The sequence below is a fragment of the Mixophyes fleayi genome, chromosome 6, assembly GCF_038048845.1.
Source record: "Mixophyes fleayi isolate aMixFle1 chromosome 6, aMixFle1.hap1, whole genome shotgun sequence".
Taxonomy (NCBI): domain Eukaryota; kingdom Metazoa; phylum Chordata; class Amphibia; order Anura; family Limnodynastidae; genus Mixophyes; species Mixophyes fleayi.
In genome coordinates, this window is record NC_134407.1 from 44072230 (window position 1) to 44087465 (window position 15236).

The following is a 15236-nucleotide window of genomic DNA, read 5'->3' on the forward strand; positions in this document are numbered from 1 at the left end:
ACCTAAAGTAGATATAAACAGTAAATGTTAATTATTATCTTAACATTTTTTTGTGGGATACTCTTAGCCCCAGATCTTATATTTCTTCACTGAGGTTAGTACTGACCCTAAAACATTCATGACATTGATAATTTGGTATGGACCGTGCTACAACAGTATTTTTCCAATTTTACCTAAGGGAGTATAAGACTATAAGTCAAGTCACACTGTAATGGGGAAGATTAACAGCTTATAAATGAACCAAAATTAAAGTACCATTAATATACTAAACTCATTAAATCTTAGCAGTCAACTCAACCTTTTCCTAACTTTTTAGTAGAGCAAATAAGAATGTTTTACTAGTGGTAATGGAATGTCAGTCACTAAGATTGCAGGTTGAGGTTGAGCCCTTGTGGTACAAGAGGAACAGTAGATGTTGCTATCAATACCTGTAATAAAACAAATGTAAGTATGTAAAAAGTTAACAAAATCTAAAACAGTGACCTTCTCTTGCATCTTGTTGTTCTTTTCATATTCACCTTATTACTCCCAAATGTAGAGATTTAGGTGGGGCAGTTCTGTGCTCTGTCCTGCCATCCCAATCAGAACAACTTTGTCCCGTGTGACGTAAAGTTGGGAGGTATGTCCCATTCATTGCTGCTTTGCATAACAGCAGAGAACTGGTACCATGAGCACCTGTCAATGGAAAAAGGTGCTAAGGGCTTAATGGACATCGAAAGCACTTAACACATCTCATGATGCATGATTATGTCTCCTTGTAACGATTTCACAACTCGATAATTTGGAAGATATTTTATTACATGCTCTTTCTAGTCACAATCTCATAGATCATAGTTGTGTATGAAATGTTCTTTATTCAAATGATTTCTCTGCATTGTTACCTTTCTTAATATGAATGAGAGATGCTTCGGTGAAATAGCATAGCAACACTAGACAGCAACAGAACATTGTCCCCATTGATAGATTGTAACAAATTGTCTTAAATGGCAGGAGCTACTTTTTAAAGATTAAACCCCTAAAACACAAGTTACCTTAAAAAACAAAAACAGTATGAAACAAATGCACATACTTAATGTTTCAATACTGTAACAGATATTGTCACATTGTATTTGCGTATTACATGCGGCTGGTCTTTCAGTAGGATGACTGGCAGGAAACTAGCAATGACAATAGCGCCCTCCATTATCACAATTTATCTAAATTATTTTCATTTATTTTATACATTTCTGGAGATCCGCATACATATTTGTGTTACTAGTAGCCTTTTCTATAAGACAACTTGTATTCATCATTGAAAAATACTTAAACTCTGTCACACATGGGTGTTTATAGGCTACCTGGGCAAAACTTGAAAATATGAACTCTCTTATGTAAGGTGACGACATCAGATTTCACATTATGTGATGAGGAATATGGTATCCATGTGAGCTTGTATATTACAGTTGTCCATCTCAAGAGAAAACAAGTTGGTTGCATGAATTGAATTTCATATAGGGGTAGATTTGACACCCCATTCTTCCAGCATCGGTAACCTCACATCTTTACTGTTGGAGGGTAATGTTCCTTCCATTATCTGACACTCAGGCTGTTGCTTCCTGCTTGCATTCAATCCTTTCCTTACATCATTATGCAGCCCCTGTCACATGCAGGCTTAAGTCATTAATCCACTTACAGGAGTAGACAGGTCACTGACTCCCATTAGATCAGCACTCTTATCTCCTAAACTTGTCTCAGCTGTTGTGATCATTCCAGTGATCTGATTGGCCGCAGGTTGTTCTTTCTCCACCCACTTCAAAACTGAAGACATCCTGAACATACTGTAGATGCAAATTGAATACGAATGATGCACATACACTGGTCAAATGCACCTTACGTACTGGTAAATACAACACCCGTTAAAAGTGTAGACATAATTTTGTTCTTGTCCTTGCTTTTACCAGAGCATTTGAAGTGTTTTCTCAAAGCTTCCCTGCAGTATAATCTACTATATACTTAATGAGCACTCCCATTATATTACAAACCGAGTGTTAACCCTTGAGAATGCTACAGGCAATGTTGAAATTGACATGAAGCCAACAATTGTCATAACGTGTGTGTGTACAGAACCATTAGCTTACATTATTTGTAGGACTAGTGGTGTCTAAGCACATTTATCAAGCTTTAAAATATAAATATTTACACTATATTTAAATATGTACACTCATGTGTACAAGACCTTAAAATGAGCAAAGTAAGAAAAAAAATAAAAATAAATCTGTTTCTTGTTATGCTTCATCTGGCTTGGTCCTCTTCAATAACATCTTAACAATTACTTTACACACAGTCTCAGACTCATGAATGTCTGCCTGACGGTGCATATCAGAAGGACATGTGCCTTGTATTAAACAAGAAACACATGCTGCTGAGACTCAAGACAGTAATGGCCTCAAGATCATTTGCATGGAACCGGGTTATTACATAAATGCCCCGCAGTCAAGAATGCATTAAATCCCAATATTATGATCTGCATAGATCATATTGTTGTATCATAAATTGTATGTTTGTTCACCTTTAAAGCTTTTATTTTAGAGAGCCAGAACGTTAAGGTATGGCAAATTAAGTTAGCACAAATCATAATGACATAGAAAGGCATTGATTACATGGATGTGCGAACTGTAGGAAGATCATTACACAGATGTAGACATTACTGTTTATTACTGTGATGTACTACAAGGGGAAAGAAACGTGTGAATTTACTTATAACAATTTTAATTAAGTTTCAATTGATTTCTAAGAAGATAAATGGTTCCATTATTGCCTCTCACACAGAGCACCTTGGCTGGGAATTAAACATCAGTGGGAACTTCCTGACAGTTCACTGATAATCACAGATTTATATTTCGTTTTCCTGCTGAATATTTGCAGTTTTATTTATGAGTGTAAACAAGTGAGGCAGGCTTGCAGAGCTCTTGACTTGATTCCTACCATCACACAAAAAGCTTATTTAAACAAATTGTCAAACTGATGTGTGCAGTATTATTTTGCCAGTGCTTATAAAGTGTGTGCAGGGATAAAAGAATTATAGGAATGAGCTATAAGGCTAGAAGGGGCAGAGACAGTTTGACACACCGGTTTAGAAGTGAGTTGATTCAATGGTTTAGGTATAATCCTATAATGTAGATCAGGAAAGTGTACTAAGTAGTTGTAGCAAAGTAGGTCTAATGAAACATTCATATATGTTTTAACAGACCAAATATATTTGTGAAATGTAATAAAAAGTTTTTTTTATTTTATTGACGTAGTTGAGTTTCTATACATCTTTTTTTTATAGTATTGGACCCTGATGTTATACTAGATCATTATATTTCTCAATGATTGACCCAAAAGAACTTGAAAGGGCGCTATGGCTTGGAGAAAGCATGACATTGGGAGGCAGAGGTTCATGGGCAGCAAATGTTTGCCAATCTGGCCTAGCTTATTTGCAAGTTTCTCTCAGACATATCACTGTCAATTGCATACCTCCCAGCATACCCAAATAAAAGCATCTGGACAAATTAGGCCCTATCCACAAAGATGATACCCTAATCAACCCAGGCCATGCCAAAGTCCTTTAATGCCACTCCTCTTTTTCAGAATATCCCATTTGCCCACCAGAAATTTGAACTATTGGGTCAGCAGGTGGTACGTCCTTTTCTGATGAATAAAGTGTGTGCTTTTAAAATATACTCTGCCAAACCAACAGCTCTATTTTTTATTGTTTGATTTTTATTTTAAATAATGATTTTGCAGTACAGTAATTCTTTTTTTTTGATTGTCATAATTTTAAACAAAACATGCAAATAAAAACTATACAAGTTAGCACTCTAATATCACAATGCAAAAGTAACACACGCTAAAACAAAAAAAAGTTTAAAAGAAAATAAATACTCATTTACCCACTCCTATGATGCAGTCCCCAGTAATTTGTGAAATAAGCGCAAAAATGTTCTGCTTGACTGAACTGCATTGGCACCAACTTGCAAGACGAAGGACCAAATTTCACTTATCAAATTGATTTTTTTTTCAATAAATGGGTACTTCTTCGTATAGACACTTATATAGACATAATAAACTCTGCACTATATGAATCACAGCCAAATCTGCAACACTGAGCATTATTTATGAAGAAGGTGCAAGTAAACAGAAATCTAAAGTAACCAATCAGCATAGCCTTCATTGTCTATCATGCACTACATTGAACAAAGCTCAATGCTGATTGATTACTATGAGTTACTGCATATTTTAGCTTTGTTACCAATACATACTGTAATTGCCTTACCCTCTGGAGTTGGTTGAAATGAATCTGGATTACCTGAAATGGCCCATCTGTAGGTGGGACATGGGACACATCTGTGTATACAGCCTTTTCAAGATAATTTCCTAAACTGTGAGGCATGATTCACATTTACAATTAGGGCCTTTATCAACCACTTTATACTTTCCCTCCCAACATGGGTTGATCCATGAGACATTTCTGCCAGGGCTGATAGAAGTACTTTTGGGGACACTGGTTTTCTTTCCTGGTCACAAACCTTTGGCATCCTGACCATAACTTCCAGTCTTCCAGAAGGAGATTTCCTGTGGGTTGCACAACTTTTGAATTTATGTTAACATTGTTCATTATTCAATTTTCCCTTTAGCATATTCCCAAGATTTTGTGAGAGATTTTATTACCTGAAATAATTGTGCAGAATGAGGTGGTAGCAAATGGCATGGCATATTGTGCAATTACAGTGTTGTCTTCTGTTTGCCTGTGATAGCTTCCATCTACATATAATGCCAATTGAGGATTGTCTAATGGAATATCTTGTAAATCTGGTCTATGTGTGAAATGTTGTTATACATATTGCAAACCATTATTTTTTTGAACGTTTTTGTACTCTACATCTTAGAAGCTGGAGAATTGACTGAAATATCCAGTAGTAAAGACTGATTACTATCTACAGTGACTTCACAACACAAGTGCAAACACATAAACCTCCACTCCAGCGACACAAATGCCCAAGGATATCTCGTCCACAGACTATTATGAGAATTATAATCAGTACATTACTGCTATCAATGTCTCCAGTGATACAAGTAGGGTTTGGTCCCCACAGAGTGCTAAACCCTCTTTACCTGACAAAGGCTTCACGAAATACAGGCAATCAACCACAATGTAGCAAGGTGAAGCTTGCTCTGTTAAGAAATTCTCTTTTCTAGAGAATATAAGAAATATCGAACACTTGTCTGCCACACTCATTCACTCACAGACAAGGAACAGACTGCATTATAATTTAGCATTTCAGACAGTGAAATTATGTGAGAGAGTAAAAAACAAAGTAATTGTCATATTGTAGGTTATTTAAACAGAGAAATATTATAATCAAATTCATATCACAATCCTTTCTAGCTTTAAATAGAAAAAAAACAGTTCATGGCAGTCTATTCTGGTCACAGAACCAGCAAAAACAGCACCGCAGACAAGAGTACAGGATACAAGTTAATGAAAGCTTACCTCTGTGGCCGCAGTCTGTTCCCTCCCATAGGGAAGTTCAACATTCTTAATTTGTGAAACAGTAGGTGTGAACCGGCCTGAAACACCAATAACTTTTAAAGATTTATCAATCATGAAGCCAGAGATCATAGTAATATGTATTTTATTGAATTCAGCTTGTACAAGAGTCTGGGGGGAGAGGGTTACAAATGTCACACAGTTTATATAAGTATAGTCATCATGAGTTAAATATTTTCAGAGTACAAGTTTTTTCAACTTAGCATGTGTTATATATCTGTACAAGTGATTTAATAAGGAGCTCAATTTCTACAGAATTAGCTTGGTCCTTGCAAATGTGATTAGATAGTGAGCTTACACCTTTGAATAAACCTGTTTCTGTAAAACTAAGATTTCTCTTAATGTATGTCCTAAAGCAATGAAATGTATTATTATAAAATTCAGCCGTCATCTGAAAATTAGCATCTTAGATTTCAAAACAACTCCATTAATAAGATTGTCGTTTTACTTTACTACCAGTCAATTAATATAACATATGCAACATATGCTATAGCATATTTATAGCACTTGCATAGCTTTGTACAAGAGCTATAGTGATTATTATTCAGGACATGTTCTTTCTCCCAGCCACACATGTCCATAGTTTTCTAGTTGGGAGTAATACTTGTTCCCATTGTCGTGCCACACAACTGTAGATAAAACTGATTTAAAAAATAAAATAGTTTTGCTCTAATATAGATGTAGTAGTGTCTAGTATAAATGTCTTTATGGGGATCATCAGTTTATCATCTACAAATATAATAAGTGTGTATATACATACAATATTTATGTAAATCTACCAATGTACAATGTATGTAATTGCATCTTCTTGCCTACCAATTGTAGTGTGTAGGTGTAGGTATGCTCTGTCTAGTGCAATAGTATACTTTCACAGCTATCATAGGTGCATCTGCCTGAATTTCTGAAGCTTCTAAAACACTTACATTTTATCATAGCTTTAAAATCATTCTAGAACACTTATACACTGCTTCAGGAAAGTAGTATTGTACATAATGATGTCTTCTATTTGCTGTTTATTTGTTCAATATTCTGCTTCCTCTGGGACAGCAAACACTGTTCTTTCGTTTTTGGCACTTTATCCATTTGATGCAGAATGTTTGATATATTTGTGCGTCTTCAAAATATAATTGAAAGTACTTGAATGTTTGATTGGGGAAATGCTTGCTCTAGAGCAAGACATTTCATTTTACAATAAAATGGCAGCACACTGAAATTTGTGTATTTTATGTTCTAAAGTACATTAAGTTGTTGCTAGTCCATGTTTTACATGTCTGTGCATATTAATTATATTGCTTAATTAAACAGTATTTGTTGCTTTGCACACTCTGTAGTTAGCATACTAAACAAACAACCCAGGGCATTATATAATACAAGCTCTTTATGAGCTATGCTGTCTCCCAGAATAGTATTTATGAATAGATGAAGTTATTTCTACGTGTTTATCAAATAATGAGAAGCCTTAAATCTGACTCTAAAGCCTTCCCTCTGGATGAGCGCTATCGCCGAGTCTGTCCGGTGACACGTATGCACAGATGAACCTTGCACTGGACTGGCAAGTGGGAAGACTACTCTTACCACTGCTGGCCAGCATCAATGGGGAGCTGTGCATTGCTGGTTTAGCAGAGTTTTGATAAATAGACCCCTTTAAGCCATAGTGCATCTGCACATAGAGGACCTACCTGTGAGGTCACATGCTGATGCTCCAAGTGGCTGTCATAATTCAGGCACTGGAAAAGTTGGCACTTACCCTGCCAACATGAACAAAAAAAGAGTAATAAAGAGTTCGGGGTATAGCCACCGGACCCACTTCCATTACTCATTTAATGTTGGCATTGAGATTAGTGACATTGCCAATGTCGCCAATTACACTGTCGACATTTTTAACCTGTCTGCACTTTGGAACTGTCAGCGTTTAGCCTGCCGACATCTTCATGTCGGCAGGTTAAGTGTTGACATATCCAGTGCCGGAAATTACATACCCAACCAGATGCTCCTCAGAAATGAACTATGAATCAGATCTCCTTTGCCAGGCCACAATGGCAGAACTATACAATCTGGATCTAATAGTAGTTACTAAGACATCCAGTTTACACTGAATCTATTAGTGCTAGCAATAGGGTATCGCTGGTAAATATTACTAAAGCCCACAAAATGGTTTCCTCTGAGAACGACCTTTGTAAGTTAAGTAGTCCAAACTGCCCCAAGAAACCAGCATCATTAAAATGTACAAACCCAATCCCCCCATCGTAGTGCCCTGCAGCATAGTTCTGTACCCACAAGTATGGTTTTGCTGGGACTGGCAATCTGGAGTCTGCCTTTAGAGTTGGTGTGATTGAGAGTGTCAGTGGATTTTTTTAATTGACTGATCAGTCTCAGTCAGCCTCCAACTTCTGCTTTTAATAAACCAATATCGCGCTGCAGCCTCTGTATGGTCTCAACCCTTCCATATTCTGGTGTACCGTGCTAGCAGTGGCACCAATGGTGAGGCATGCAGTAAATGAATGAGCCTTTATTGAAATTATTAGGTTGATCAAAACTTTATTGACTTTCAGATTGAACATGAACATATAATGGTACATTGTGTGTGGCTGTCCTACTAAACTCATTGTTCATAGCCAACATATGCACTTTAAATGAAAAATATGATATGTTTTTTTATATTTTGCTGCACTGTAATTAAACTTTAGATTTTAGACAAAGAAATGCATAGTTGTTGTCATGTTTGTTTTGTTGTTTGCGCCTATTTTGTGTATGTCAGTTTGTACAATTGCACAGTCTGCTGGTATCACCATTTCTAATGATGTCTTAGGTGTTTTAGACTAGGTATATACTGTACATTGATCAGTATTATCAATAAGAGGGGAATTTTATTAAACTAAAATAAAAATGTTATATTATTAAATATAATACATTTAAATTTATTTAATTATTATTGCATTTCTGTAACTCAGTATATACGTTGGTTATTATCTCCCTTTTCAAAATAACAACAAAAAAAGTGCTCACTTTAAAAATAACAAAGAATAATCCAATTTTATTTTTACCTGTACCACTATTTTGTACCCATTACAATCAGATAAGCAATTAAACTATTGGCACAGTTTTTTAATTATTTTGTCATGCTCATACAATCTGGGAATTTGTTAGCAACACCAAGAATAGATGTAGAGATGGCAACAAATTATAACACAGCCAACCTAATGCAGTAGTAAAGCATTCCAAACTCAGGCGAAAAATAATGACTGTACCTTCACACTGTGACAAGGACATTTTGATATTGTAATTTGGTATCAGGCCAACATTGAACTGTGATGAAAACGTTAGTTTGTAGATTACAATATTTATTAGTAATACAAGTCCTGTTAGTTACCAGTAAATCTTGGGTATGGTGTCAAAATAAGTAATATGCTGAGCTATGCATGACATTTAATGGAATTAAATTTGTACTGCATATTAAATCTTGTCGAAACATGTCAATTATAGACTCAATTGAGCTATAAATGTCTGAAAGTTTTTTTTTTGGACAGGTGATCTTGTTAAGCCATTCTGATTACCATCTATTGCTATTTATTGGCCCTGTTCCCAAGGAGCCTTGTATGATATTATACCAGCACAAAGCTATTGAGCAGTATCAGAACAGCAGCAGTTTGGTCTTGCATGCTTGTCATAATAATTTACAAACTCATTAGACCTGGATTACATTGTAAAATATTGTTAAGGTACAAATTTGTAAAGGCCATTAAAATTACCAAGGATCCACTCATAGCCTAACTGTACCTAAGTAGCTGTTTGATGCAAATAGCGTAAGGAAAATATTTATTTTTCCATCTCATGTTTCACCTAAAATATTTTGTATATTGCTGTATATCCACAAAAAGATGTGTAAATGAAATATGTTGAACTCTGTAGCTTACCTTTACTAGACTTTTTTGTTGAAAATTAATTGAATTTATTAACCTTGTTTTGTCTTTGTCCACTTTAGGCAACAGATCCTGATGCAGGAGTCAATGGTCAAGTCCGTTACAGCCTGGCAAATCTCAATAACATTTTCCGGATCACATCCAATGGCAGTATTTATACGTCTGTAAAGTTGGACAGGGAAACAAGAGACTATTATGAACTCATTGTTGAAGCAACAGATGGTGCTCAAACTGACTCTCGTCGTTCTACAATAACACTGGCTATTAAAGTTATTGATATTGATGACAATAGCCCTGTATTTGCAAATGCCTCATATGTTGTATCTGTACCAGAGAACATGATGCCAGGCACAGTCTTTCTACAAGTACAGGTGAGTTATATCAAACTGGAGTTTTTAAATACGCACTGGGCCTGATTCACTAAGGAAAGTAAACCAAAAAATGGGATGTAAATTTAAAATGTAATGGCAGATTTAGAGTTGGGGTAGGGCTTTTCCTAGATCAACTTTAAATTTCAGTGTACAAATAAATTGCCAAGTATTTGTGTGCAAAATGAAAAAACAGGCAGTATTTAACTTATGTGCAAAATAATAAGCTAATTTGTACCCTTGCATTGTAACATGGTTTTGTCCAGGAGAAAACTTACTACATTTTTTGCCTTACTTTCCTTAATGAATCAGGCTCATTATGTTTTATTCATATTGTTTTTTTATTTTATCATTTTGCCTTATGTATTGTAATTTTTTAAAGTTCGATGTCACTTTTACTTCTTATTGCAAGAAATGTGGTATCTTTCATAAATAAGCTATGTTTCTCTTTCCTACAAGGGCATTTTTTTGATTCTCTCCCATTATTTGCCTTACTTTATGTGATAAGCCTGGCTGAAGGTTTAATCTAAGTAAAGGGGAAGTCTGACTTTATTTTGGCATGTTGTATAGAGCATAGCCAAGTCTGTTGGTCTGAAACAAATGACACAAAGAGACAGCTGAAGGCAGTCATAGACCCATACATTTGCTTTTAGCTTGCACAGAGGGATAGCATAAAACTATAGTTGTGATGAGTGATGACCAGATCACATCCCTTACGAGTGCATATTTGGAGAGCTGTAACTAGATATTTTAATGCCCTGGGCTAAATAGATTATTGGACCCCACCACTGCCATACCTTGCTTTAATTAGATTCCACCCCCTGCAGTAGCACCTAGCCCTCAACAAGCACTAGGTCATTCTCCAAGACCCTGTGCTGAGCTCTCCTACCTGTTCTTGCAACTTTGAGTACCTGGAACTATTGCTGGTATCTTAAGCCCAGTTTTTGCTTAGCAGGGTCCTGGAATGTTGAGGCTCACTTTGGAAAAGAGATAATTATTATACCCTTTCTGGGAGTAAAGTAAACACTATGCTATCCTTCCCCCAACCAGCTCTAAAATGAAATAAATAGCATTCAAATTTTATAAATAGGCCTATTTCCCCCCCATACAGCCCAACATTAAATTAATAGCAATTACATTTAGAAAATAAAGCCCTTTTTGTAGCGCCAAAAGGGCTTAACATTTAGTTAATTTCCTCCAAATCACCCCAGCACTAAATTAATAGTCCTATTGCCCTACCATTAAATAGCCCTCATCACCACAATCACACCATCATTTAATGAGGTTCCAAAACAATAAATGAATTGCCCTTACCTCAATTAAATTAAAAGCGCACTCCCTCACCCCACCATTAAATTAATAGCCAATTACCCACCCACCAACACCCTCCACATTGCACTAAGATCCCAGCCACGCTTTTTCCATCCGGATTTCCGAGCTGTATGCTGTAGCAGGCCGACTCTTCTGTCTGCCTCCCTTGCTGCTTCCGCTTGCAGGACCATGCGCTTATGTCACTGTCACAGGCTTTGTGGATGGAGGGAGGTCTGTCACACTTTGATTGGAGGAAGGAGGAGGCAGAATATGACTACACTAACATTATAGTGGCCATCTTCTGACCATATTTTCTAACATACCCAAACTTATCAAACAAAGTCACCAATATTCAGGACCATAACTACGTCTGTGTTGGAGAGGTTACTGCCCAGGGAACAAAACTGAAGGGGGATGCAGGATAATTAATTTTTTATGTTAATTTGGTTACAGTTGAGGTCTAGGGGCCATACATTTTCCTTGTCCCACGTGCTAAAATGTTTATTTACAGTTTTGCATATGCCCATATTGCTAGTAGCATCGCAATGTGTGGCCAGCTTCAGTATAAAATGAGCAGTTAAACTGAGCCACATCATCTAAAATTTTCAGCTAATCAATCTTTCACATCATTGGTCTTGAACTAGCGGTTACTATGGGGAAAATTATAAGTTTATTGTGAAATGGTAACAGTTAGGGGTATATTTACTAAGGGGCGGTTTTCTGTTAATTTCTTAAAACGGCAACTTTAATAAAGGCAGAAAACCCAATGGGCTTTGTCTTTAATAAAATTGCCATTTTAAAAAGAATGGCAAGATGGAGAGTATTGGTAAATATACCACATAGTTTATTGCATTTTTAAAATTGCATATGCACAGGCATTCCCTTAAGAGCACAATATCAGGAGACGGCTTTTCCTGGGATTTCTAATATCAAATTATTACATTCCAAGATCAAAACAGTCACGTCACATGCTTCATATATTCAAAGCATACATACAATACAAATACCAAAACACTTAATATACTGAGAGTTTATGTTCATCCTGTTCTAAAAGTACATTTCAGATCATTCAAAATATTTTATAGGTTGTAATGTTCATCTGTACACCATTAGTTCCTAGTTAATTGAAAGTTGCTTTCTCAATGACATTACTTTAGCTCACAGAACGGCGTCTGCTGCCACTGTATGTAGACAATCGGTGAACACACTAAGGGCCTGGTCAGACTCCGGATATACACCCAATTGCAAAGCGTATCAACTAGCATGATTTTGTACTGGCACACAAACCAACTTATGCAATAGAATGGAATTCATATACACTTTACGAATAGAGAGGCAGGACAGGGGAGGGAATGGAAGAGGCTGACTAACGTAGGCCATGTACAGTAAGGGTGTGTTCAGGCAGATGTGGATAATTCAAATCCTGTGTTTAGCATAAGTTCAAATGTTTTCAGCTATATCTTATGCACCTGCTACAGTGCAAGTGTAAATACTGGATTATAGTAATGACCAACATGGCATTGTCTTTATATACTACCTTTCACGCATGCATCTCAGTAGTGAGAACAGAGCAATTGTACGCATTGAAGATTTATTTTCAATATGCATTGTATGGACTATACGCAATTAAGATTTATTTATTTAGCTAGTTATCTTAAAATAATGGATGAAAACGCAAATGTATGGAATATATTGAAAAAAATATATATGTAAATTTGTTCTTTTTTTTTTTTATTGTATTGTTGCCAGATGTTATTTTAGTTTATGATCATTTAAAAGTTATGTGTTTTCTGATGTTAATTCATTGTAAATACACATGTAGTAAACAGTGCAATTGGTCCTAAAAAATACTTCAGCCTCTATGTGTACCTAAGTTTATAGAAAGTAAACACTGTGTATACAGAGCGTATTTCCACCTATTCAAATCATAAAGTATTTTAAGAAACAATTGGATTTGAATATGGGTGGTGCTATGCAAAAGTTGCATAGTCTTTTTAAACACGAAGTTTACGCCCATTTTGCAGGTCCTAAGTGCACACTGGGACAAGGGTTTGACTCTGTACTGCCACCCAGAGGATTAAGGTAGGGTGCCATAAGGGTCACGTGCCCCGGGCTCCCCGGACCAGGTACTCTAAAAGGGTACCAGTAGGGGTTCAGTATAGTTCTTGGTGGCAGGTCCCTTTCCCAGGACCAGTCACCTTCCTTACAGTGGCCATGGATCTAATGATCCATTCCTCCCCTTAAATGCAGCTGCTTCCTTCTTCCTCCGCCCTATCACTGACAGGTGCCGCATGGGATGCGCTCCGTGTGACAGGTGCATCCCTTGTGTGCAGAGCGGCAAGAGCTCTACACAGCGCGGCTGAAACAAGGTAAGTGTGAGGGAAGAGGGGGTGCTAGTATGTTTTTATAATACCTGAGGGAAGGGGGGAGTATGTTAACATAATGTGTAAGGGAAGAGAGGAGGAGTATGTTAATAGAATGTGTGAGGTAAGGAGGGATATGTTACTATAATGTGAGAGGGAAGGGAAGGGTTAATATAATATGTAAGGGAAAGAGTATCTTAATATAATGTGTGAAGAAGGGGAGGGTCTTAATAGAATGTGGCTGCTATTTTCCTTTTTGACTGATGATGGGGCAATTTCAATTATTTGTTCGCTAGCAGGAACTGGCAGACTGTTGGGCACAGGGTGATCTACCCATCTCCCCCCCCCCCCCCACCAGGCCAGTCCCATAGTGAACTATCTTGAGCTGGGTCACCGGGCCACCTGCATTTTTTCTTTCATTTAAAATTTGCCAGCCCTCATAAGTTAATATAATAGTGGGGCCTATAAATTTAAGATAGGGTGATGGGACCTTTAATTTAATGTTGGGGCGGTTTTGGGGGCTATTAATTGAATGTGGGTCTGTTTGGGGAGAATGAGGTCTATTAAATAAATATGAACAGGAATTTTTTAATGGCAGTGATGGTTGAGGAAAATAAGTATATTTATTAAATGTAAATGCTATTAATTTATTGTCGGGATGGAGGGTCTCTACTGTAATTTGGGTGGGAGAAAGGCGATTAATTAAGTAATGGACTGTGGGTCGGAGCTAGTTATTTAATGGTGGGTGCTATTAATTTATTTGTGGGTGATGGTGGGGCTATTTAATTTAATAATATGGCCTATTGATTTAAGATGAGGTGACAGGTCCTTTAATTTAAAGCTGGAGTGGCTTGGGCTATTAACTGAATGTGGGGCTGAGTTTGGGGAGGAGGGCTATTTATTAAATGTGAATATGAATTATTTAATGCTGGGGATAGTTGTGGAAAATGGTTATATTTATTAAACGTAAATGTGCTGGCGCTGTTTGGAGGGGTGAAATAGGTTTGTTTATTAAATGGGAATACTGTACTATTAATTTAATGTTCGGGCTGATTTGGATCTATTTATTAATTGTGTAAGCTATTAATTTAATTTCAGGGCTGGTTGGAGAGAAATAGATCTATTTACCAAATGTGAATACTATTATTTTAATGTTGGGCCTGGAGGGAAGCCTCATTATTAAATGTGGGTGCTGTTGATTTAACACTGGCGGTGGTTGGAGTTTTCTAATTTCATGTACCCATTTTTTTGCCAAATAGGACCCATAAAATTCCAGGATCCAGACAAGCAGCAACTAAAGACACCAGCAGTCACAGGTAGTGAAAGCAGCAAGAACAGGTAGGAGAGAGCAGGAGAGTTGGCTGACTGTCCTGAATCTGGTGGGGCAGTCCTGAACTTGGTTGACTGTCTCGCTTAGTCAGGATTTGGTTCAACTGCAAGGACAGATGGGAGGTATGTCCCGCTTCACACTGTACTGCAAGTGATGGCAGAGCTGCTTGCACTTAACAGTAGTGCACACAGTATTGCCAAAGTATTTACCTAAAAATAGCCCTCACCCCCCTGTCTTTAGTGCCCTGGAACCCCCAGATCCTTAATCCTGTTCTGCTGCTGTTGGCCACCGCAATATAAAGAGCATAGAACATTACTATTGCTTAGAGCAGTACAATAATTTTCCAGAAGTAATGAGTAGAGTAAAGAAAAG

General features: G+C 36.9%; 1 protein-coding gene across 1 annotated transcript in view; it reads left to right on the top strand.

Moving 5' to 3' along the window:
* PCDH15 (protocadherin related 15) overlaps window positions 1-15236 on the top strand; it is a 945519-nt gene that overhangs the window by 646642 nt on the left and 283641 nt on the right. The window contains exon 20 of the mRNA XM_075216373.1: window positions 9555-9863. Within this exon, the coding sequence (XP_075072474.1) occupies window positions 9555-9863 (309 nt within the window). The remainder of the gene's footprint in view (window positions 1-9554; window positions 9864-15236) is intronic.